Consider the following 24,419-nt stretch of genomic DNA (forward strand, 5'->3'; position numbering starts at 1 on the left):
CTGCGTGGAGCCACGAAACACATGGAGCGGGGCAAACCCCAAACCCCGCTCCCCAGCAGAAGCTCAAGGGCCAGATTAAAACGTCGGAGGGGCCGGATGTGGCCCCTGGGCTGTAGTTTGCCCAGCCCTGCACTAAAGCAGAACAGTGTCTACACAAAGGGATCACTGCCAAAATAGAGAATTAAGACAATATCTAGCCTTGCATTAACAGATTGAAAATGAGGGCACTTATCTTCTATAACAACAAAAGTACAGCAAGACAAGGTTAAAAAAATCAGCTCTGATTCCCTGGCTTAGCTCGCTTTCAACGTTCAGTTCAACACACAAATCTACAAGCCTTAGGCAGGGACTGGAACTATGGTATTTAATTTTCCAAGAGTAATTTAACCTGCAAATACATTTAATAAAATTCAGACTTTAAGATGCTGTGTCATGGATTGTGCCCAGAGGCCTGAGTTCAATCCATTTCCTTCCTGGTAAAGAGAGAAGGGGTTGGAGGAACACAATTTAAACCTTATTGTTGGAGACACAATGACCTCTGCACTCTGAGAAATATAAAATCCATGCGAGCTCCTAAATCAGAATTTAACTTTTAATAGAAACTTCTTCCAAGAGAGCATTAAAGTTCTAAGTACTGAAGAAGCAGGTTGACATCAACAGTTCCTGATAAAGGGATTTAGCATTAGATGAGCCTGGTTTTTAAACATCATTTTCAAAATGAAACTTCACTTGACAAAAGACATGATGAATCTTCAGTAGTATTTATTTTTAAAATTGGCAAGCTAATCTCATTCTGCTGTTCATAGCCACAGCACTCACTCCATTAAAACAGATCAAAGGCCAGCTAGATGCACACACATGCATTCATTTAGAAAACGCAGAACAGCTCTTTTACTCAAGCAGCTTTGTATAGAGCTAAATTGCACCTTTGGGCTCAGCCCTGAGCAAGAGGTTGTACACACCCACACCAAGAGGTTGTACATGCACCAGGGAAGGAGGGCAGAGATGAAACTCGACTCATTCCCTGTTCCTCTCTGCCCACCTATTCCCAGGGGAACCTTCAAAGAGCAGGGGCTGTGCTGTGTGCCAGCCTCAGACCCAGGCAGGCCTGACTCAGCCAAGCAGGGGCAGGGCTTTCCAGCCTCAGCTAGGCTGAACTACAACAGGGGCACTCATTCAGATCAGCACTCTTACACCTCAGCCGTTGCACCACCACCATTCCTGTAACTCCTATTAAACCTGCCTGCAATGAGCCCTTTGGAGCAGAGTTGGCTGCACATAATGAATATTTTTCTGTGCTTAAAATCACTTGTGCAAACTGAATTTTTAGCTAAAGCCCTTGCATTTTTCCTACCCCAGAGGGCAGGACTCAGCAGAAGCTTTTTTCCACAAAGCCAATACTATTTTGTTTCATTTTGCTGTAGAGGCAAATCTTTAACAGCTATTTCTCTGCTTCTCTTCCCCACAACTCCATTAAAAAGTGAACCAAGCTGGTGGGAATTGTTGCGTCTGTATGTACACAAAACACTGATATGAAGCCATAACACCCCACCTCCAAAAAAAAACCCCATGTGTTTATTTATCCCACAGTTCAAGCCTCTCTGCTCCCGTGCACAGCAGCTGCCCCCTTGCAAAAGCATCGTCTCCACACAAGTGACCTAGAGCAGCCCAGGCCTCTACCAATTGAATGGACAGAACTTGTAGCTTTTACCAGTCAAAAGGCAGTACTTGCCTGAGGTCTATAAAAATTGAAGAGGGGGTGCTCCCACTACCAGTGAGATCCACACGCAGTGCGCTGCTGAGTAGCCCAGCTAATCTTCCAGCTGCTGGAAAACAGAAGGAACAAAGAGTCTGGTGGCACCTTAAAGGCTAACAGATTTATTCAGGCAAAATCTGATAGTCTTCAAGGTGCCACCGGACTCCTTGTAGTTTTTGTGGATACAGACTAACATGGTTACCCCTGATACTGGAAAACAGAAGGGTGCTGGGACTTCTACAGAGTATTACCCCTGGACCCAAATGAGCAATTCCATCTTTTATATCAGCCTCTGGCTAGTAAGACTCTCAGACATTTGAAGCTCCTCCATCTTTTAGCTGCTGGAAGGAAAAAGGAACATTCTGCCATAGCATAGCATCCAGTTTTCCTTCTTGCTTTCCTATAAACAAGCTCCACCACTACTCTTACCTTCCCTGAGCAGCAGCAGTGTAATATGGACACAAATCTTGTCTGTTCTACAGATTTCTGAACAGTAATAGTGAAACTGACCAGAGTATTAATTTTGCTCTTCCTTGCTGCATAAAATAGCGAAAAGCAGCATCAGTGGCATTGGAGCAGTGTGTCTTCAGATTCAGGAAGACAGCTCACAAAGTTATCTTTATCATCAGAAGGACTGGAAAACTTATATTAAAACAAGATTAAATTCAGCAGAAATTGATGACTCAGCCACTTCCCTCCCCTAATGAGTAGGTGTTGGAACATCTTGGGAGTAGCAATATGTTTCAGTTTCCCTGAATGATGTGCTAGCTACAGGCTGAGGGGAACATGAAAATTATGCATAAAATATTTTTTTTAAAAGCTGTATCAGTTAGAAAGAAAGAAATCCTCATATAGGATGTCAACCTAAAGTTGACAGGATATGACTAAGGGTTGGTCTACACTTCCAAGATATATTGGCATAGCTACACTGGTCAGGGCTGTGAACAAAACACAGCTCTGACTGAAACACCTATGACAACAATACCCTCAGTGTAAATGCAGGTATGTCTATGGAAGAGGACTCTTGTCGATAAAGCTAATGCTGTTTCAGGAGAGGGGTGTTTGTACATCAACTGAAAAACTCCATTTGTCAGGATAAGCTGCATCTACACTAGGACCTATGCCATTATAGCTATGCTAGTATAGGCTCCGTAGGGTAGACGCTCCCCAATAGGTCGCCCATTTCATGCTCCTGGGTTAATGAAACTATATGGTAAATCAGATGCTCTGCTCTAGTTTCAGAATTTCCCCATTGCTCTCTGGTATCAGTATAATGAAAAATAAGAGAGCTGGTATCTATTAACACAATCTGGATGTCTGCCAGGAATTTTTCAACCACCCTCCTGCCCCCCATATGTAGCATGGATCTGAGTGGAATGAAATTAATTGACAAGAAGCTGGTTAAAGTTAAACCTGAAAGTGAGGCAGTGAAAGATCAAAGATTAAGTGAGCCTAAAAAAAAAAAAGATGTAAGAGCCCTTTTTAAGTCCTGTTTCTAGCAGTGGAATTCCTCTGTGTGAGGGAGAACTCTGAGGTCTGTGTATGGAATTAAAACAAACAAAAACAAAAGCCAACAACTAATTTTTAAGACATTTTCTGAAACATCATTGGTCTTGATGGACACATTTATTTTCCCCTTCAAAGTTACATGCTCATTTCTGATTGCAGGGCTTGACAGATTAATATACTAGAAAACAACACAGGATTCTTCTGTGTAGTAAGATCGTGCTTCTGTGCCAGATGGGCTAGACTCTCCATGCTACCTTGCACCTCTTATAGGCATTTACACCTTGGCAAAATGGGTATAAACTGCTACCATTAACTGCACAAGTGACTCTGGAAGGTTTAAGACAGTGAAAGTCAGGCCTTAAACAAATTCCAAGTATTTGTACTGTATTATATTGTATATTTTGTGTTTACTGTAAATAATGTAGCAGATTAAAGCTCAAGAGGTTTTCTACACTGCAATTGATTAAAACCAGATCCTCACATGTGAAAACCTGGCCCAGATTTTAGTAGCAAGAGTTCCTTCCAGAGATGGGGGGAAATGCAATCCCCTGCCCCGCCCTCCATCACCAGTCCTTTCTTTTACTACAGCCTCAGGAATTAGCAAACTAAACAGTTTTTCAGAGCAAGCAAGGAGCATTATTAGAGATTGCCAAGCAACTCTGTTGGATCGCAAATCTGTTTGTGGGGCTATCTTCTGCTATACATAAAGGTCAGAGCAAACAGAACCCCAGCTGCCTGCATAATATACCTGATTGCTTATTGGTTTTGATTGCCCACTGAGTTGAGAAATAAGTTAAGTGCATTCATGGTGCGTTTAGCAAAAATAAGCTATTTTCTTCTACCCTCTCCCCCTGCAGCTGTGTGTTTACCATTACAACTCTATTGTCACCTCCTCTGCTCACCGAAGAAGCAGACTGTATTACACTGGCAACATCAAAGGGCAGCCACAGCTGTATACTACACTGGAGTACAGGGAGTAAAGAAGAAAGGGGATCCAGTACCACATGCCCTATATATTACTCAGGAAACATGAAAGCAGGTAATGGGGTGAAGCATTCTATGGGACTTTGTTAACAAAAAATGTCACACAACCGTCCTTTTTGAAACCCAGGGTCTCCCCTCCAAAGTTTTAAAGGTGTTGATGCAAACAACGTTCCGTTTCTACCTTTCACTCAGGCCCTACAAGCCTTCCTCCCCACCACCCAGTTTAAATAGTTTAAGATTGTATATGTTACCATTACTTTGGGGGAGATCAGTTCTCAGCAAGGGATTCTTGTACACTAAATCTCACCATCTCTGCCAACTACTGCAAATTTGTCCCAAATTTCCAGAGTCACATAAATGGTTCAAACAAGTTTCTGGATTCTCAAATCTTATCCTATTGTAGCTTCCCTGCTTAGATGAGCATGTACTTTACAAATGACCAATCAAGCCAAACTAGATGTTTGCCAGTAACAACAGCTTCACTGCAGCTCACACTAAAGACTCCATCTTCCAATTTGTGTTTGACTTTTTTTTTTCTAAAGTATGTGGTATTGGATTTTGTTTCATTCTTTAGCCATTAATTTGCATCTGGCTGGTGGATCTCAGCTTTTGGGCACAGGTAACAAAAACTAGTTTTATTTAAGAGTATGTTTGCGAAGGGGGTGAGAAAAGGGAAGAAAGCACAATTTTGTTTTACTATTAACCTATTACTCTTATCAGAAAATCTGCCTCAAAAGCCTCACAGCTGGAGGCAGCTCACTAACAAGCAATTGTTTCTGGGTGTATCCTTGGTTTGGCTTGAAATGCAGCTTTATTTGTTTGAAGCTCATTATGCAATCAACAAATAACTAGTGGGTGATGAAGTGCTATGAAACATATTCCACGGCTTTATGTGGACACAAATGGACCACAGCAAGTGGTTCTTTTTTCTTGGCAAAACTGAGGGCATCTCTACACTACCACTTATGTTGCTCAGAGATGGGGGGGGGGGGACAAAAAAACCACCCCTAAACGACATAAGTTTCACTGGCCTAAGCGGTAGTGTGCACAGCACGATGTCGGCGGAAGATGCTCTCCTGCCAACATAGCTAGCTACACGAGCGATCTTAGGGCACCGCTGCATCAGTGCAGCTGTGAACTTGCTAGCGTAGACATGGCCTTAATCCCAGAAACAGAGAATTTTTTTTTAATGCTTCTATTCTGAGGGTTATTTAGTAAAAATTAACAGATGTGACAAACAGATGATTCTAGGAAAGAAGAAATAACAATACAAAGAAAAGAGATGATTGATTTACAATAGTGAATGCTTTGACATTTGAATGATTTGAAGAGTTTTCACGATTAAAGCCCAACAGAGCAATGTTGCTTCACCGCCAACTGCTAGGCAGTGAACAATGCAAAATGTACCTGCCCTTTTAGGCAACGAGAATCAGCAACACCACTAGTCCAAGAGGCAGGAGGCACGATTGCTCCCAAATATAGATGAGGGTCGGGGCTTGTCTACACTGGCACTTTACAGCGCTGCAACTTTCTCACTCAGGAGTGTGAAAAAACGCCCCCCTGAGCGCTGCAAGTTTCAGCCAGTATAAACAGCGCACCAGTTCTGGGAGCTTCGCTCCCCACACTGGGAGCTACACACCTCACGGAGGTGGGTATTTTAGAGTGCTGGGAGAGAGCTACACAAGCCACGTTAAAGCACTGCTGCAGCCAGTGACAATGTGCCCTAGGGCGCTGCAGTAACTGAAGGCTATAGCATTTTCATAATGTTGGGGTGGAAGGGTGACCCACTTCTAGTGTCTTGTTGTCCCCCTTATAGTGCTCAAGGCAGGCACAGGAAATAGCTGACTCGGAGTTAAGAAAGCTTCTAAATATTTGCACGGTACCAACACTTTCTACCAGCTCAAGCCAGTAAATTAACAGCTTACAGGAAATAGCTGGATATTGTTTTCAATGAGAAAACTGGATTTATCCAAATTTTTTTAAAAAACATTTGAATGTTGCACTCAGTTATCTATAAACATTCTCAGCTAGCTACCAGGCATTAATAAACGGAACTCATAAAATGGGTAGCAGAACCTGCATTATAATGGACAGCTGTCATCAAGATAAAGAACGTTTCTGTTAAAGTTTGACTTTGCTAGCACAGAACTCTCAGTCACATGAATATTTTCAGTGAACTCCAACAATCAAGTTACAAGAACATAACATACAAACAGGCAGTGATCATACTGGGTCAAACCAATCATCCATCCAGCCAAGTATCCTGTCTTCCAACAGTGGCCAATGCCAGATGCTTCAGAAAGAATGAACAGAACAGGGCAATTATCAAGTGTCCCATCCCGTTTTCCAGTCCCGGCATCTGGCAGCCAGAGACGTAGGAAACCCAGAGCATGGAGTTGCGTCCCTGTCTATTTTGGCTAATAGCCATTGATGGAGCTATCCTCCATGAAGTTAACTAATTCTTTTTTCAACTCAGTTATACTTCTGGCCAACACAACATCCCATGGCAACGAGTTTCACAGGTTGACTGTGTGTGTTGAGTGAAGCAGTACTTCCTCTTGTTTGTTTTAAACCTGCTCCCCACTAATTTTATTGAGTAACCTTCCTTGGTGCTTGCGTTATGTGAAGTGGTAAACACTTCCTTATTCAAGTTTGACTATACAACTAACATTGGGCTAGATACCAATATAAGTGAGGTGCTTCTCAACATGCATAAGTGATCCAAACCTGGTCCTTACTCGACAGCTGTAATAGCAACTATTTTTCGGCTAAAAATACCTCAATTCCCCCCACCCTCCAAAATATCCAAGATAAGTTTATCACTGTAATTTCTTACTTTGGATTATTTACTAAAAATCGGAGTCCTGAGAAGTAAAATGTCCTAAATAGACCTCTGTGCTTTTGCAAACTGAATGTATTATGTTGTTATGGTAGAAAATTTAGTTTTACTACACTTAAACGTTGGCCAGCAATAGCAATGTCAGTTAGGAGCGTGGAGGGGGGAAAAAAAGTCCTATGGCCTAACTGACACTGCTGTGCCAGCAAAAGCCCTAATGTAGAAGTAGTTTTAACAGTCACAAAAATCTTTTTGCTGGTATAGGCTGCGTCTCCATTAGGAAGCTTTGTCAGTATAGCTACACTGGAAAATCCTTTCTAATGTAGTCAAGGCATCTATTGTAGGGCTATCAATGCTGGAGCACCCACGGGGAAAAAAAAAAAAAAGGATGTTCAACACCCACCAGCCACCCGCGATTAGCTGCTCAGTGAGCCCAACTGATCAGCTTTTCGGCAGTGGGAGGGAGGCACTGCAGGGAGAGGACGGAGCAGGGGTGGGACTTTGGGGTAAGGGGAGGAGTGGGAATGGGGCTCTGGGGCGGAGGAAGTCGGCGCCTGTGGCTATCGGGGTAAGTGTAAATATTAAAAGAATCTCATCGAACAACCCAAGCAAATGAGATTTCTCCTGCTTCTCAAAGGCCACTGGCCAGAACGTCACAGTGCATCAATTCAGCAGTTGAGCAAACAACCTTCTAAGAACATAGGACCTCATCCAAAGTCCATTAAAGTTAATGGAAGGACTCCCATTGACTTCACTGAGCTTTGCATCAGACTCAATGATCCCAGTGTAAAATGGATGAAAATTGCGTATCTAGGGGCTCAAGGCAGCAATGCTGCTTCACTGCCAACTGCTAGTGAGTAAAAATGCATAATACATTTGCCCCTTTAGACTAGGAGAATCAGCAATACGCTCAGCTACTACTCCATGTATCTAGAGGAGAATGTATGGAACAAGGTCGCCAAACTTTAACAAACTACGTAAGGGCCCACATAACCTTTCTTGGGCATAGCTAATTTGCATCAGATGGAGCCACTTGTTGTAGCTAGCCTCCTCTTTAATATTAGGTACAACCTGCAGAGCCTGCAGGTCCCAGTGTGTAATGATCCGTCTGGCCTGACCTAAACTATGGCCTCTCAACGCAAACTGGAGCATAGCACCATGGGGCCTCTAGTTTATGTAGACTGCATCCACATATTACAGACGACCGTGGGATGCATTGTTTAATAAGATAGTCCACACTTTGAGTCAATTCTAAATTAGAAGCTTGGGGTGGCCAGTCTTGAAAAACCTGTTTTCCTCACTAGAAATGTGGGCTCAAATTCATCCCCGGCATAAATGCATTCAAGTCAGGTGGATTTACACCATGGATGCATTTAGCCTCTTGTGTGCCACTTTTTTCCATTAGTTAAAAGCTCTATGGTATTTTTACAAGTGGTCACATGATAAAAATCACTAAAACAATAAAGGCCATGCTATAAATCATCCAGTATTGAATTAATGTAATCTGGATTACAACATGTCTCCGTACAACATGGAGACTCTACAGCTCTCCCGAGCAGCCTTAGAAAATATGAAAGAAGCAGATTTACAGACAAGGAAAGGGTTGAACTCAGATTTAGGAAATCTTAAAGCACAATGTTTTTTGACTGCTCTAAGCACATTAAGAAGCCTGTTCAGAATCTAGATTTTTCACTGCATTATTTGCTACATTCCAATTAAATGAGAAAGAATGATGGTAAACTAATAAAACTCTGGATCTTCTAATTAAATCACTGGCACCCTGCCAAGTACTGCTGATTTATTGATGCATCCTGCAATGTGAGGATTCTGGGGGCACAATAGGTCACTAAAGTATTAAACAGATGAATTGTGCTCTTTAATCAGTGCTGGGATGCCAGGTTCGGAAGAGAGAATAAATTCAGGGGCAGAGTACAATAATATCACCAGAAAACCACAACACTATGTAGGAAACAGTGCACAGAAATTTTAGACCACCTGATTTCATTAAATATTCTGGCTTGAGGAATGGAAAGTGCAGGATAAATGACTACCCAGGTGCAGTTAAGTCTTTTTTTGTTTTATTTTGTTATCGTTCTTAATCTTTTAAAATACACTGCTTAGTTTAAAGCACCTGAAAGTGCACTGGCTGGGTCCAGGAAAAGGGAAAGCTTCCCAGTACTGTTTTGCCAGTGCATCTCAGCCTTGATCTGATACAGTACCTCTAGTCACAGGCATCTTTTCAAGTAGATACTTTCCAACTACGTTGAACTCTGCCAGACTGCAACTAGCAGAAGATCAGATTCACTTTTCTATATGCAAAAGTCGCGCAATCAGAATCCAAGCATGTGCCAAAGTAACAAACAGTCCCTTCAGCTAGAAACAGTCCCTCAGATCAGGCTCTCAATTTATGTAAGGTAAATGCTCTGGTTGGGCCTTTTTTCTCAGCTGAAGAAACGGTAGTTGAGAAATCAACTGATTGCTTCTTAGGTTTCCGTTTGACTGGAGATAAGTTTGCAGTCCAGTTAGCAAGCATTCAATCAATGATTTTATAGAAAAACAGAATCAGCTACAGAAGAATGGCCAGTCCAGAATCTGTCAAGATATTCAAGACATATTGATCCATTACAGGTGTAGGCAGCTACTTATTTGGCAACTCCACCAGACATATAGGTATTCACAGAATTTAAATCAGGTTTATTTGACTGTTGGCAGGAGCCATAGAGGATGAACACATATGAGCAGAATGCCTCCAGGGGCTAGGGGTTCCAAAATCAGACAACAATAATTTAAAATATAACTTGAAGATCTCTTGAGTTTGATCTGAAGATTTTGTCATGGGATTAGCACCAAGGGAAAAAAGTTCTTCCAAATCAAGCAGACACTTATTGGTCCATCTAATACATGCACACACATAGGCCATGTCTACACTAGCACTTCTGTCGGCAAAACTTTTGTCACTCGGGGTGTGAAAAACATCCCCCCCTCCTCGAGCGACATTAGTTTTACCAGCATAAGCGCTCGTGTGCACAGTGCTATGTCGTCAGGAGAAGCTATTGCCGCTTGGTGACCTGGTTTTATTATGTCAATGGAAGAGCTCTCTCCCATCGGCATAACACAGCTACACAAGCCATCGTATAGCTGTGCCACTGTAAGCTTGTAAGGGTACGTCTTCACTACCCGCCGTATCGGCGGGTAGCAATCGATTGCTCGGGGATCAATATATCGCGTCTCATCTAGACGCGATATATCGATCCCCGAACACGTTTATATCAATTCCGTAATTCCACCAGCCCGAACGGAGTTGCAGAATCGACAGGGGGAGCCGCGGACATCGATCCCGCGCTGTGAGGATGGTGAGTAATTCAATCTTAGATACTTTGACTTCAGCTACATTATTCACATAGCTGAAGTTGCGTATCTAAGATCGATTTTCCCCAATAGTGTAGACCAGCCCTAAGTGTAGACATGGCCTAAAACACATACGTATCAGATTGTTCTGGAAAACAGCACTGGAATTCAGCCAGTGGCTATCAAAATTAAAGACGCAGTAGTCTTAGAAAAAGTGACTGTTAATATCCTTATCAAAGGAAAAGAATATGATCACATACAGTCACCGGTTTGGCTTCTGGAAAGCTCAAGATGAGATCAACTCCGAATTCCTAAATATCTCCAAGATTTTAACAAACAAAATGTTTTTATTAAGAACTAATAGCACTAACATAGCTAATTCTCCAAAAATGTAGACGTTTATACATTTCGTATATTTGGTCCTGATTCTTCAGTTTACAATATGTGGGTGAACTGCTACGCACACAGGAAGCCTGACTTCACACAGATTCAGCAATCTGATAGTGAATTGTAAATGGCAGGATCAGAGCAATTATTGTTCATGTTCTAACTCTGCATACATGAAAAATTAGCTTAAAAAAAGCATAAAATGCATGGAGTGATTTGCTACAACTTTGATTATATTTCCCACACCCCCAATAAAGACTGAAAACCACTGAACCTGAGAATTTTCCAACACCAGATTTAAAGAGTATTTAGAGTTAATGTTTTCCACAGGGGGATTTTACTATGCAGTTAACATACGCTGTTTTCAGTATACCAGAAGTACAGAAGTGATCTTAATGGAAACAACTCCTCTGTGTAGATTTAAGTGACTTCATTTGTACCACTTTTAGCAATCAAGACTCACTAGATAATTCTCTGTAGACACAATGAATCCTAGACATCCAGCTATAAAATTGCACAAGTAGCATAATGAAATAAAAGCATCATTAATAAAATTGCATTAACTTTTTTGGTTTTAATGGCAAATGCGCCACCTATCAGTTATTATGGGTGTTGCATGAGCTATAAGCTTACTATATCACTAAGCTAACAATTCACTACATCATGAATAGTCATAAACTAAAAGCTGTATTCAGAGATGCAATATGTGAACTGACATACAAATACTAGAATTACCTGACAGTATAGAAAGAATTTACACACAAAAGGAAAGCAGGAGTCTTTTCTTAGAGGGTTTTTTCCTATTTGGCATAAAATCACTGCAGAAATAAATTATAAATGCAATCTAAGAAATATGTAGCATAAGAAAATGGAAGATCATCAGCTATGCCACCACTTGTTAAGTAGTGTCCTTCACTAGGGGCACATGACACCAGTGCCTCGGAATCTGTACCGACTGCCTATTGCTATCAGGGTTGAGTAAGTTAAAGATGAGAGTTTTAACTCGTAAAGCCCTAAGTGACTTGAGACCTAACTACTTCAGAGACACCACTCTTCTCCTATGATACTGCCATAGTAGAGATCAGTTTAAAAGAGAGGGAGCTACCAGCAGGCTATTCCCCATGGAGGTCTTAACTTTGGAACTTACTCCCTCATTTGGTACAAAATAACCTATATCTGGTGTCCTCCAGGGTACACTGCAAATCTCATCTCATAGATTTTAGAAGGACAGGGAGCTGCAATGAGTGGTCTCGGTGGACAACAAATACAGGACTGACTTCTAGTCCTGTCCTGTAACAGCATTATAAAAGGTGTTAAAGTGCCCCACCAACTCACTGTGATTAACTCCCTGCAAATACAAAGACAATAGGTACAGCTCCAACTGAGGAAGGAGTACCACTCCCCTTATTAAAAAAAAAAAAAAAAAGTAATTAGTTGTTTGTAGTGTTGTTGTAGCCCAGTTGAACCTAGGATATTAGAGAAACAAGATGGGTGAGGTAATATCTTTTATTTAGTAGACTAACTTCTGTTGGTGAACAAGATAAGCTTCCAGTGTTCTGTGTAAGCTTGAAAACTTGTCTCTTTCACCAACAGAAGTTGGTCCAATAAAAGATATTACCTCACCCACTTTCTGTCTCTGTAAAGCATAATTAGGTCAGCAGAGTAGGAGTATCTGCAGAGAGAAAAGAAAATAAAACAAAAACGAGGCATTTCTCCTAATTAAAATGTTTACTATTCAAAACATGCAGCACTGGGGTCTTTTAAAACAATAAAAGCTGGGAAATAGTGTTAAGCAAGAACCCTGGAGCCTGATTCTGACTCAGGCTGGCTTTAAATGGGTGTAACTTCATTGACTTTGTTTACGACTATAACATGGGCTACATTTAAAATTTAGATTAACCTTGTTATGTCACTCAGGGTGTGAAAAATTCACACACCCCAAACATTATGTTAAACTGACTTAACTCCCCACCCCAGTTTAGAGGCAGTTGGGTCAGAATTCTTCCATCGACCCAGCCAGTCAGATAGATGGGTAACTACAGGGATGGAAAAACCACTTCTGTCACTGTAGGAAGCATCTACACTACAGCTACAGTGGCAACACCACAGCTGTCCCACTGCAGCGCCCATAGTGTAGACGGTATGTGAGGGGAGAATCAGTCACTCCGTGCTGTTCTGGGTCAGTTCTTTGGAATTCAATCCATGTTACTAGCTTTCACACAAAACTATTCTTCTACATAAAGAAGAATTTATTAGCATGCCCTAAAAGTGGACGAAATTCAGACCTTGATGTGTTCCCACTTATTAACTTTATCATCTGTTATATAACTAACACAGTATATGAAAATGCAGCCAACTGCTCAAAACTCACCAGAAACTGTGTGCAAATCAGATGCCGTCCCCTTGTTTATCAATTCATATTGGAATCCTGTAATTTTCCGGCTAATGTCCTGCTGAGGGGTAGCCTCAATAAACAAGCCCCCTTGATCATAACCAAAGCAATACACTTTATTGGGGCTGCGATCTCCATCTCGGACCAATAGTTTCAGTTCTCCAGTTTTTTCCAAATAAATATTTGCTCCTGAGGAGTCCTTGAAAGGCTTTATGCAAACAGTCAAGTGTTTGTAAGAGGCAGATAATGTATTGGGTCGCAGATTGACTATGAGCGCTCCTGTGGGATACATCCATTTTACTGATCCTTCAGAACAGCGGAGGTAGACCTGTTCAACATCCTTCTTGTGAGACTCATGAGTTAAGCCACTAGGGATAGAGAGAATAGGGAAATTAGATGAGTAGGAGAACAATAAACATTGGTCATAACCTCAGGTAAACAGGTAAGTCAGCAAAACTCTTTATAGCACTATCCATTGTCATGGTTGACAGAGATCGTCTTGCAAGATCAAGACCGTGAAATGTGTTGATATTTTGGGATGGGCTTTAAAACAGCTCCAGACAAATCCATAAGAAGTTAAATCACAATTCAAAATGAATTCAGAATTAAACCTTAACTTTTTCCATTGCCTATGCAAAACACCCCACAACAAGAACTGCAGCAGAATCTAGTGACATCGGAAAGAGGGTAGACAAACGGTGGCACAAAAAGGAGAACCTAGAGTTAATTTCCAGTGAAAGGTAAATAGCAGACTAGTATCTCACTTGCCTGGGAGTAGGCAAAGCTTAAACTGTCTGATCTGAGGAACTTCAACTGCCTGAATGAGGCCTAAACTAAGGACAGCTGTAAAAGATATCTACCCTATGTTACTGATGTATAGTCACCTGGTATTACTGGATATAGTACACAATCCTGAAAACCTGTACACATGTGAGAACTAACGGTTTGTAAGATATGGCCCACAATATGCAGTACATTTCCAAATTTTTCAGCATTCAAAATGGTTGCTAAGGAAGTGTGTGGTCTAGTGGAAAAAGCTCTGGATGGGTAATCAGAAAATGTGGGTTCTAGTCCCAGCCCTGTCACTAACATGCCATACAGATATGGGCAAGTCACTTCAACTCTGTGCCTATGTTTCCCCTCCTGTGCTCAGAAACTGCCTCTCCCTCTGTGCTAAGCAGCCTATAATCACAGTGGACCCCTGATCTCAGCTGGGGCCCCAAGGTTCTCCTCTAACAGAAATAATTAAAAGTTTGGCAGTGAGATTTAAGAACAAAAACCAACACCAGTGTTTAACAATGTTTATTCTAAGGCAGTACTGTGTAGGCAGAAAAATACAGTGAACGATTCTGAATAAGCAAGATCATGAAACATTATAGTGGAGATCTGGTATTGAAAAATAAAGTTTAAGAGCTTCAGCTTCCCTGTAGAGTTTCCTCCTTGGAAGCCTTAAAAAAAGTCAATTTCTGAAGCACATTCCACGAGAGAATCTCAAGTATTTTAGAAATATTAAATAATTAAGCCTCACAACATCTCCATTTTATAGATGCGTAAACTGAGGCACAGAGACTTGTCCAAAGTCACACAAGAAGTCTGTGGCAGAGTCAGACACAGAACTCATTTTAACATGGCATAATCATGGACATGAAATTCTGGTCTCTCAACACATCTCCAACACACATCTCCCTCTTCCCCACTTCTTCGGTATATTTAGGTACAGAACAAACGATGCTGGATTTAAACTCAGTCAGCATTTAGACAAGTTACGAGAAGCCATGTATAAAAAAGGAAAAAAACAAACCAACATATGGTTTGCATTTACTGTTGATGTGACTCATTATTGTTAGTGTCAATGTAACCCACTTGATAGAGGTTACACAAGGAAGCTCAGAAAAACTCAGTTTTAATAATACTGTCTGCAAACATGTGCTTTTGAATAATCTTGAAAGCCACATCAAGAGCACAAAGGATGGGGGAGAGTGACCAGTTCCTGACCTTTATTCTCTTGCCCTCAGACACACGGTAGTACTTGACATAATCAAGGAACAGAAGTTTCAATGGGATATCTCATATTGACTGCCTATTTACATCTTGTCCACAAAAATCAATTTTTCAATACTGGTTTTGTGCGATGACACTCAGCCAAAACCAGAAAGGAAGAAGTTGGTCTTTTGGGCAGAAGGCTTATGCATCACAGAGATATCAAATAAACCCAGAAACTAAGACTTAGGTGATGCATAGGACTTGTGCTGGTCCTCTGCACCGGAGTGAATTTCACCCTAGAAGGATATTGTTAAAACATATGGGGAAAGGTGAGGGGGCAGAAAAGGGAGCTCAAACACAAGAAAACTGCTGCTGCTGCTGTAGGTGATCCCAATATTGAGACTGTGAATTTTTGCATGGCAAAAATATATATACACATTCATGCTATTGTTCAAATGAAAGAAAATGGGTTCCAAAATTCTTACATGTAGCCAATTATATCCCACATGCAACAAAGTGATGCTGTTAGACAGATACAGTGAGTGAGACTGTCTGCCCTAAAGCACCTAGCATTGGCCACTGTTGGAAGACAGGATGCTGGGCTAGATGGACCACTGGTCTGACCCAGTATGGCCGTTCTTATGTACAGGTACCTGCTGTGTACATCAAGCTCTATTATAATGGAGGACTCAGAAATTGAGCAGATTTCAAAACTTGAGGTAAATCTGCAGAATATTAAAGACCTAGTCCAAATGAAATGGAACTTTTATAATACTGCCATCAATCACCATACTGAAAGTTTGTTCAATTTCATTTTTACTTCTCAGTACCAAGTAATAAACTGTCCCACAGGAACATAATGCAGAGGCCATAAAAGCTATTTTTAAGTTAACTTGAGGTTTTTATTTTTTAAATATATGACACAGCAAGAGGTCAGTTGTTTTATGGTTGTGTTGATGAATAAGGCATTCCCCCCCTCCACTTGTACTGTTTGTTTTCTAGGAGTAGGTCCTAATAAACAATACTTCCTCCTACAGATCCCAAGAGACATATGTTGAGCCACTGCACTTGTCTGCCTGATGTTTAGCCTTCCTGAAGTCTCAAAGGGCCATATAACTGCATGTCTTGAAAGATCCATTACTGCCATTTGTGAAACCAATTATATATGACAATGCAACAGGCGATGTTTATAAGAGAATGTGTCCACCATAGCTGTGGGAAAGATGGCTGTAATAGGAGCACTTAGCTCTACAGGAGCCCCTGTAGCTCTCAAAGCACTTTTTAAAATGGGAGAAAGCAACATTATCCCCATTTTACAGATGGGTAAACAGATGCCCAGAGAGGCAATGTTACTTGCCCAAGGTCACACAGCCAGTGCATGGAAGAACTGGACTGGACGGAGGTGTCTTTACTCCTAGGGTTTGTCTAAACAAACACTTATTTAGTGGCAAGCCAAGATGTAAAAATGGACCTCACATAACCCTGCCATACATTGCATCTGCGAAGCATGCTGCAGCACACTAATTGTTCCCTAGTGTGCTTTGAAATACCCCGCTTTGAAATGGGAGTAGATCAAAGCACGCTAGGGAACTGTTAGTGCGCAGCTGCAGGCTTCATGCAGACACTTAAAGCACAGCAGGTTAGTGTGGGGTAGATTTACACCCCAGCTTGTCAAAAACTAAATGTTCGCGTAGACAAGCCCACAGTCGGAGTTAAAGGCTACACTGGGTAGGTTTCAGTGGAGTCAAAGCAGCACTTTTCACTCAAAGAAAATGAGACATCTTTAGAATAAACAAAATTATGAATTCTGATTGGACCACATCATGGTGTGGTTTCTAATTTCCTCAGGGGCTTGCGGTTCTCCATTAGGCCCTTTAAGACTGTGCAAGACCTTGCTAAAGACACCTGTAGTGTACGTCAGAGGTCAGCAATCTCTGGCACACGGCTCACCAGGGTAAGCACCTTGGCGGGCCGGGCCGGGCCAGTTTGTTTACCTGTCACATCGGCAGGTTCAGCCAATTGTGGCTCCCACTGGCCACAGTTCACCTTCCGAGGCCAATGGGGGTTGTGGAGAGCCGCATCCAGCACATCCCTCACCCACGCTGCTTCCAGCCACCCCCATTGGCCTGGGACGGTGAACCACTGTCAGTGGGAGCTGCAGTCCGCCGAACCTGCTGACGCAGCAGGTAAATAAAGTGGCCTGGCCCACCAGGAGCTTACCTTGGCGAGCCGCATGCCAGAGGTTGCCAACCCCTGGTGTAAGTAATTAAATCATACATTATGACAAACTTTCCCTGGCAAATCTGAGACACTGAAAGAAATCATGGCTGAGATTTTCAAAGATGCCTAAGTTATATGGACCAGGCAATTTTCATTAATGGAAAATGGGTGTCCAAAACATTAAGTGTGTAATCTCACCAAGTGGAAAAATGCCTTGACACATCAGGTCTGCTTACCTGCATCTGGCAATATCCTATAACTAGTCTGTAAGAACAAGACTGAACCTCCAATGGCACTTAGACACAAAGATGATAGGCACCTTATAAATTGCTAATGTAGACAGACAGCTATAAAGACAACTAATTGATTGCAAAATGCTATACTTTAAACAAAGAATTCCTTCCTGACCCCAGGGAGCAAATAGCTTGTGCCTTTAAGCATGGGATTTGATTGCCCTGTCTAAAAAAAAGTTAGTTTCGTATCTATTTATTCTTAAGAAGCAAAATCATTTTTATGGATAGCGTGGATGACACACAAACAGTACCCATAAAGTGACAATTAGATGATAATTGAGGGGTATCAGTCACAAGGTCACTACCTCTTTTCAGAAGGTCTAAGAGGTCAGCTTGAATCTATATGCAATTGCCTTTGTCTCATCCGGAGCTCCAAATTAATTTGCATTTTGGATATAGTAGTGACACATAAGCTGCTCAATATGGGCAGTTCCACCTATTTTTAAGAAGTCAGCCCTTCTGCTCTTGTGCAACTGAAAGGATCACCAAGGATGTGTCATTTCCTTAATAAGCAAAAATGGGGTTGACCGGTGACAATGGGAAATTCCAAGCCCAGGTCACCAATTCAGCTCCAAACTCTCTTTAGCAAAGAATGACTCACATTTCTCTCAACTATCCCCTTTGGCTGGCAGTCAAAAAACGGAGTGGCTCAGGACAGAGTCATGTCCAACCCTGCCTTGTCAGTGGGAGGGTCACCAGCTCAGATAGGAGGAGGAGGGCAAGAGCCCTAAAAAAACCAAACTGGATTTGTGTGTATACACAGATGACATTGCCATCCATGTTCTAGGCCTCGTTTATGCAAAGCTGAAATGCTCAGGGTGGTGGAGTAAAGATGACAGGCTCTGCCTCCAAACTATAGATCCATGGAGCTATGTATGAAAAGCAGATTGCTAGGAATTTGCTACTGAAATTGACAAGGAACTGTAGGCTTTGTCCCATGTCAGTTGTACATTGCAAACACACACACCCCCAACTGTATTTATAGTTCAACATTTTACCAATTGCCACGAGTCACTAGAAGTTCATAAATAGTTGCCAACTGTATGCATCTTTCAGATTGTACAGAATAATCTGGACCAAGAGTACATAGCGTAATAAATCCACATTTCTCTGCTTTGAACAATCTCCATTCCAAAACATCTTTCCATTTCAAGTTAAACTAAACTCTTATTTTAATCAATTCAGATTAAACAAACACATATAGTTATTACGTTAACTGTATTACGTTGGTACCCCATTAAAAACAGGTTTAGCCAAACCAAAAACCAAATATACATGTGTACTTAATTTAGCAACATTTTTGACTGTGAATATAAATGAGAGATTTTTTAGATTATAAACAGTAGACGATGTTGAAAACCATGAAGACACATTAAAGTTATTACAGAGGATTAAAGTTTAGGAGCCAAACACTTTGAGCGTTCAAGAGGTTTCACAACTAGGGTGATTAGAATAGTTATGGCAGCCAAAGAACAATTGTCTACAATTTGCCTTAAATGATTTTGGTGTAATCCAGAGCTACTGCATTGAAGTTACTCCACCAGTGTAATTAAGAGCAGAATCTGGCCGAATAGCTTTATATATCAGTGTGGTGAAGCAGTGAGTTCCATAGGGGGTGAAATCTGAATGAAACTAGGTAAAGTGTTAATGGGAACACACAAAGCGCCTGATTCTCCTCTCACTTACACCAGTGTAACTCTATTGACTTTAGCAGAAATATTTCTGATTTCCACCAAAGTAGGTGGAGAATTGGGCCTAAAAATCTTTATCCTATTACAAACTATCCAGGTGCTTTGAAATAAACATGAAAAATAAACAAGGTAAGCACCAACAATTAAAACAAAATATCTGAGCCAGACAATTCCTTAATTACCTCTCTCTGTGTGTGTATGGTATAAATAGGACAAAGATAGTATACATACACAGTCAACTTTCACCACAAAAAGGACTTGCAGGTGTATTACATTAGGACAAAGTTAATGCCAAGTGTAGGAGGTCACCAGACATGAGTTACAAAACAGGTTATTTCGGTGTCAGGTTGCACAGATGTGGAAGGTGTTGTGGGGGAGGTAGCCTTAGCAGGCATGGGAAGGGTATTTCTACTGGCCACATCTCCCCCTGGCAAGTCTTTGGTAATGCTGATAGTTACTCCTGGAATGTTAATCAACCCCCTTCTCTCTATCCCGCCTCCAAAAAACAGACCAAAAGAGGGGAAAGATTTTTGTTACAACCAAATCCAAATTCCACATAAACACAGATATCTGGGCCAACTCCTTCCTCCTCCATCAGGGACAAAACTTTCATTGATGTCAATGGAAGAAGGATCGGGGCCTCTACTCCGTAAAATTTCACACAAGACTATGGAGAGAGGCACTGGGAAAGTGACTGGGGACACGTAAATCCATTTTATAGCTCCACCTCACCATATCTGATCAAGACCTTCGTGCCTTTTCGTTTCAATATTAAACTGCTGACAAAACACAGATATTGAATGGCAGAGAGACGGGGGGTGGGGGTGAGGATCCGAAAGGAGGACACCCCTCCCCCTAGAAATAGTGTAAATAAGGAATCGGTCCACTGAAATCATAAAGTGACACGGGGCAAAACTGAGGCAAGGAAAGGAGAATCAAGCCCGAAAACGTAACCCTTGGCCTCGTAGCTCTTAAACAACTGCAGAGAGGCAGAGGCATTCTATCGACACAGTAGGAATGAAAAATTATTCGGAGGGGGAGCCGAGGGGGATCTCATTAAAAGGAAAGACACTGTTCAAAATCAAGTTGTCTCTTTTCTCTCCTTCAGCCACGCGGGGGGGGGAAGGAGGGGGGAGACGGTGAAAGGGTGAAATCCTGCCACAGATGGAACAGATCCATCCGGGGGGTTAAATCTGCTATAGTTAGGGGCTGCCAAATTCTGACGATTTCAACCAGATTTAAAAAGCGGGGCAGACATCCCGCAAAGAGCCCCTCTCCCTCCCTCCCATGCCGGAATGTTAAAGACGAGCCGCACATTGCATGGCTGGGCTGGACACTGAGCTGCCCCGGAACAAACGGAGAAACTGAACGAAAGCGCTTTCAGAATTTAATCCAAATCCGGGGGGGGGACACGGCAGCGCTGACTGTCTCCTTCCCCCGGAGCTCAGGACATGCCCCGCTGGGGCTCGGGACATGTCCCGCTCGGGCTCCTCCTCCTCTCCCCACACGGCTGGCGGGGCAGGAGGGGGTGGCTCGGTCCTTACCTCCCCTTCCAGTTGCACAGGTCGCTGGAGTACTGCCCGGCGCCCCCCCGGCACAGCAGCCCCAGCCCCAGCCCCAGGAGCAGCGGCAGCAGCCCGGGCGCTGGAGCGCTCAGCATGGTCCCTCGCAGCAGCCCCTCTGCTCTGACACTGCGCGATGCAATGGCAGGGGTGGAGGGGAGGAATCCGCGGCGTGCAAGGAGGCTTCCCTACATGGTGGGGCCAGAGGGGGGGATTGCACGGGCAGCCTGCCACTGGGAAAGGAAGCGCAGATGCCGGCAGAGCTGCTACCCCGTGCCCATCCCGGCGGGCTGCTCCTCGCTCAGCCGCTCGGCTCCGCTCTGAAGTTTCCTTCCCCCAGCTCTCTAGACTCCCAGCTGAGGGGCGGGGAGCTGCCTTGCCTCCCGGAGCCACCCACAAAACTCGGCTCCTCCCGAACGGGGGCCTGCAGTCAAGAGCTAGCAAAACCCGGCACCGGATTGCTTCCCTTGGCACAGTTCGAGGCCTTGCTGCTTATGAACTGGTCTAGCCCTCATTGTGTAGCGTCGTGCCCCTCCCCGCTACAGATTTGTTCCCTTCCCCTAACAGGGCACATGCCAGGCAAGGTAACCCTCCTTCAGTATCACATTCGCCCTCCTGTTGAAAAACCACAGGACAAAGGGCAGCCACTTCAAAAGTACCAAATACAAGTGTAACTATCATCTTCAGACTTCTCCCTACTGCTGCCCCTCAGGACCGGCGCTAGGGGTTTGAGCGCCCTAGGCAGACAGCAATTTCGCCGCCCCGCACGCTGGTCCCGCAGCTCCGATGGAGCTGCCACAGTGGTGCCTGCGGAGGGTCCGGTGCTCCGCGGCTCCGGTGGAGCTGCCGCAGTCGTGCCTGCAGGCGGTCCACCGGAGCCGCACGAGCAGCCGACTGTCCGCAGGCACGACTGCGGCAGCTCCACCGGAGCCGCCTGCCGCCCCCTCCAGCAAAACGGCGCCCACCAATTATTCTGGTGCCCTAGGCGATTGCCTAGGCTGCCTAAATGGTAGCGCCGGCCCTGCTGCCCCTGCTCATCTCTTCCCTCATCTCCACTGGCACCCACCAGCATAAGCCTCATTACCCCTTCTTCTGTCCATTCCCATCTCTGTCCTTGCTTTCATATTACCCATTCCCCCACACCTGGCATCGCCACCCCATTAGTAGGAGCCTTTACTCTACTTAAATCCTTATGCCACACCCATCAACTGGTATTCAATGCTTGATGTGGTCTGAAAAAAGTGGGGGTCTGTTTCATAATCTGGGAGCAGCAGTGGTGGTAAAACAGCACTTAGCATGCATCCCTCAGTTACCCAACTTGATTTAAACAAAAGCATTGCTGTTGGGTCTGCAACCCCTTGCCCTGCCCCTCATCTCCTCTCTTTTAAAAACTGGTGGTATTAGAACACCTTCCAGAGTTAAGTACAAACACAGAGACCAGCATCTACCATCTGAGGTTTCCTCTCTGTTCCTCTCCTGAGAGGGAAAAGTTACATTCAATGTGTTTTCTCTCCCTCCATCCTGCCACCCCCTTTCAACTGTGGTTAATACATTCCATGTTGCTTAGCAGGCAAGCAAAGTTGAAGCAGCAAAGTTTACATTTCTGCTGGAAAGAGAAAAGGTTTGTTGTTACTCTAAGGGCCTGTCTATATCGTGGAAGTTTGGTCACATGCAGCTATACTGGTAAAGTGTAACGCTGACAGACCCCACTTGTCAGCTTGAAGCACGGACCTCTGGAGCTTAGTGCATGAGCCTCTACCTCATGAGCTAAAAGCCAACTAGCTGTTAGCTAAGGCTGTAGAGTAGACTCATTTTCTCTCTCTCTCTCTAAGTCAGTGGTTCTCAAATTTTTATACTGGTGACCCCATTCACATAACAAGCCCCTGAGTGTGACCCCCCTTATAAATTAAAAACACTTTTTAATATATTTAACACCATTATAAATGCTAGAGGCAAAGTGAGGTGGGGGGGAGGCTGGCAGCTCACAACCCCCCCCCATGTAATAGCCTTGTGACCCCATGAAGGGTCCTTACTCTCAGTTTAAGAACCCCTGCTCTAAGTGGTCTTGGCAGCACTAGATGGGACAGAACACCACATGCTGGAGGTGTTTGATCCCCCTCTTCTCCTAGCCCCGCCCCTCCTGCCCCAACTCTGCCCCTTTTTTTTTATTATTATTAGGGTTGGAAGGGACCTCAGGAGATCATCTAGTCTAACAACCCCTTGTTCAAAGCAGGACCAATCCCCACTTCCCTAAGTAGCCCCCTCAAGGATTGAACTCACAAACCCTGGGTTTAACAGGTCAATGCTCAAACCACTGAGCTATCCCTCCCCTTCCCCAAATCTCTGCCCCAGCCCCGCCTCCGCCCTCCCAGAGTTTGTTACACCACGGAGGGGAGCTTGGCTCAGCGCCCATGTGTCCCAGTGCAACTTAGTGTGGTACCTTATTACAGTAAGTCACATGGTTTATATTAGGGATTTATTTGGGCCAGGGCAACTTCCTTAATAGAGATAGGCCCTATCTTTCCGCAGCAGCATTCCCTTTGTCTCCACTTTCAAGGAAGTACTCAAATCCCACCTCATTTGTAAAACTTTCAAACTCTAATGAGCAGACCACACTCTGGATACCCTCTTGTCTTGTTTGTAATGTCCCTACCTGTGGTGATTTTAAATTGTAAACCCTTTCTGATAGATACCCAGTTGATATTTGGCAAGTGACTGAGAAAGAAGCTAGCAGCAGGGAATACATTCAAGAATTTGAACAGGGTGGCAAGAGAAGAACCAGGCCTGAGAAAAAAACAACTGAGACCAGAGGAGAAATGAATGCAAATGGTTAGGGGGAGAAACCTGGGTCTAGCAGCAGTGGGGTGCTACACAAACCACTCTTTCATTCTTGAGGCACTGCATTTCTCTTGAATGAAACAGCAGCGGAGTGGCAGAATTATAAAGTACTTCTATAGATAGGAAAGGAGTTAAAATATTTCCAGATCATTGAGCTTCGTGGTCTACTGTGTCCTTTAAATTATCAGTCACAGGCATTTTGTGAAGTGCACTACACAAGTTTTTCTAGGCAGCAGTTCACAGATAAGCATTAAACATTCAAATCTTATTTGCAATGTGGTATATCATTATTCTAGTGCTTTATAAAGCACTCTTCACAAGTGTCAAGGTGCTGTGTAAGGGGACATCAGACACAAAACAATATATTATAGTTTTGAGGTGGTGCTTCCATTCTGCCGGTGTATGAAAGGTAGAATCTTTAACAGTGCATTCCCTTCCATTTCCATTCCATGTAGTTTTTGTTTTGTAAATTAGGAGTATTTATTGTTCATTATACAGTATTAACATTATTATTATAATTACATCAAATGATGCAATGCATGTAAATATGTAATTTACATGCAGGGGCAACATTGAGCAATGTCATAAAACATGTCACAATGCAAAATTCTTTATTCTAC

The 24,419-nt window shown here is 43.1% G+C and overlaps 1 protein-coding gene across 1 annotated transcript in view; it reads right to left on the bottom strand.

The window, feature by feature from the left end:
• The window catches only part of METRNL (meteorin like, glial cell differentiation regulator), a 30,099-nt gene extending 8,790 nt beyond the window's left edge, over nt 1-21,309 (bottom strand). The window contains exons 1-2 of the mRNA XM_050919421.1: nt 20,944-21,309; nt 13,192-13,580 (exon numbers count right to left, since the gene is read on the bottom strand). Of these exons, the coding sequence (XP_050775378.1) occupies nt 13,192-13,580; nt 20,944-21,059 (505 nt within the window). The 5' untranslated portion in view covers nt 21,060-21,309. The remainder of the gene's footprint in view (nt 1-13,191; nt 13,581-20,943) is intronic.
• Nucleotides 21,310-24,419: the final 3,110 nt, after the last annotated feature.

The sequence above is a fragment of the Gopherus flavomarginatus genome, chromosome 12 (assembly GCF_025201925.1).
Source record: "Gopherus flavomarginatus isolate rGopFla2 chromosome 12, rGopFla2.mat.asm, whole genome shotgun sequence".
NCBI classification, from domain to species: Eukaryota; Metazoa; Chordata; order Testudines; family Testudinidae; genus Gopherus; species Gopherus flavomarginatus.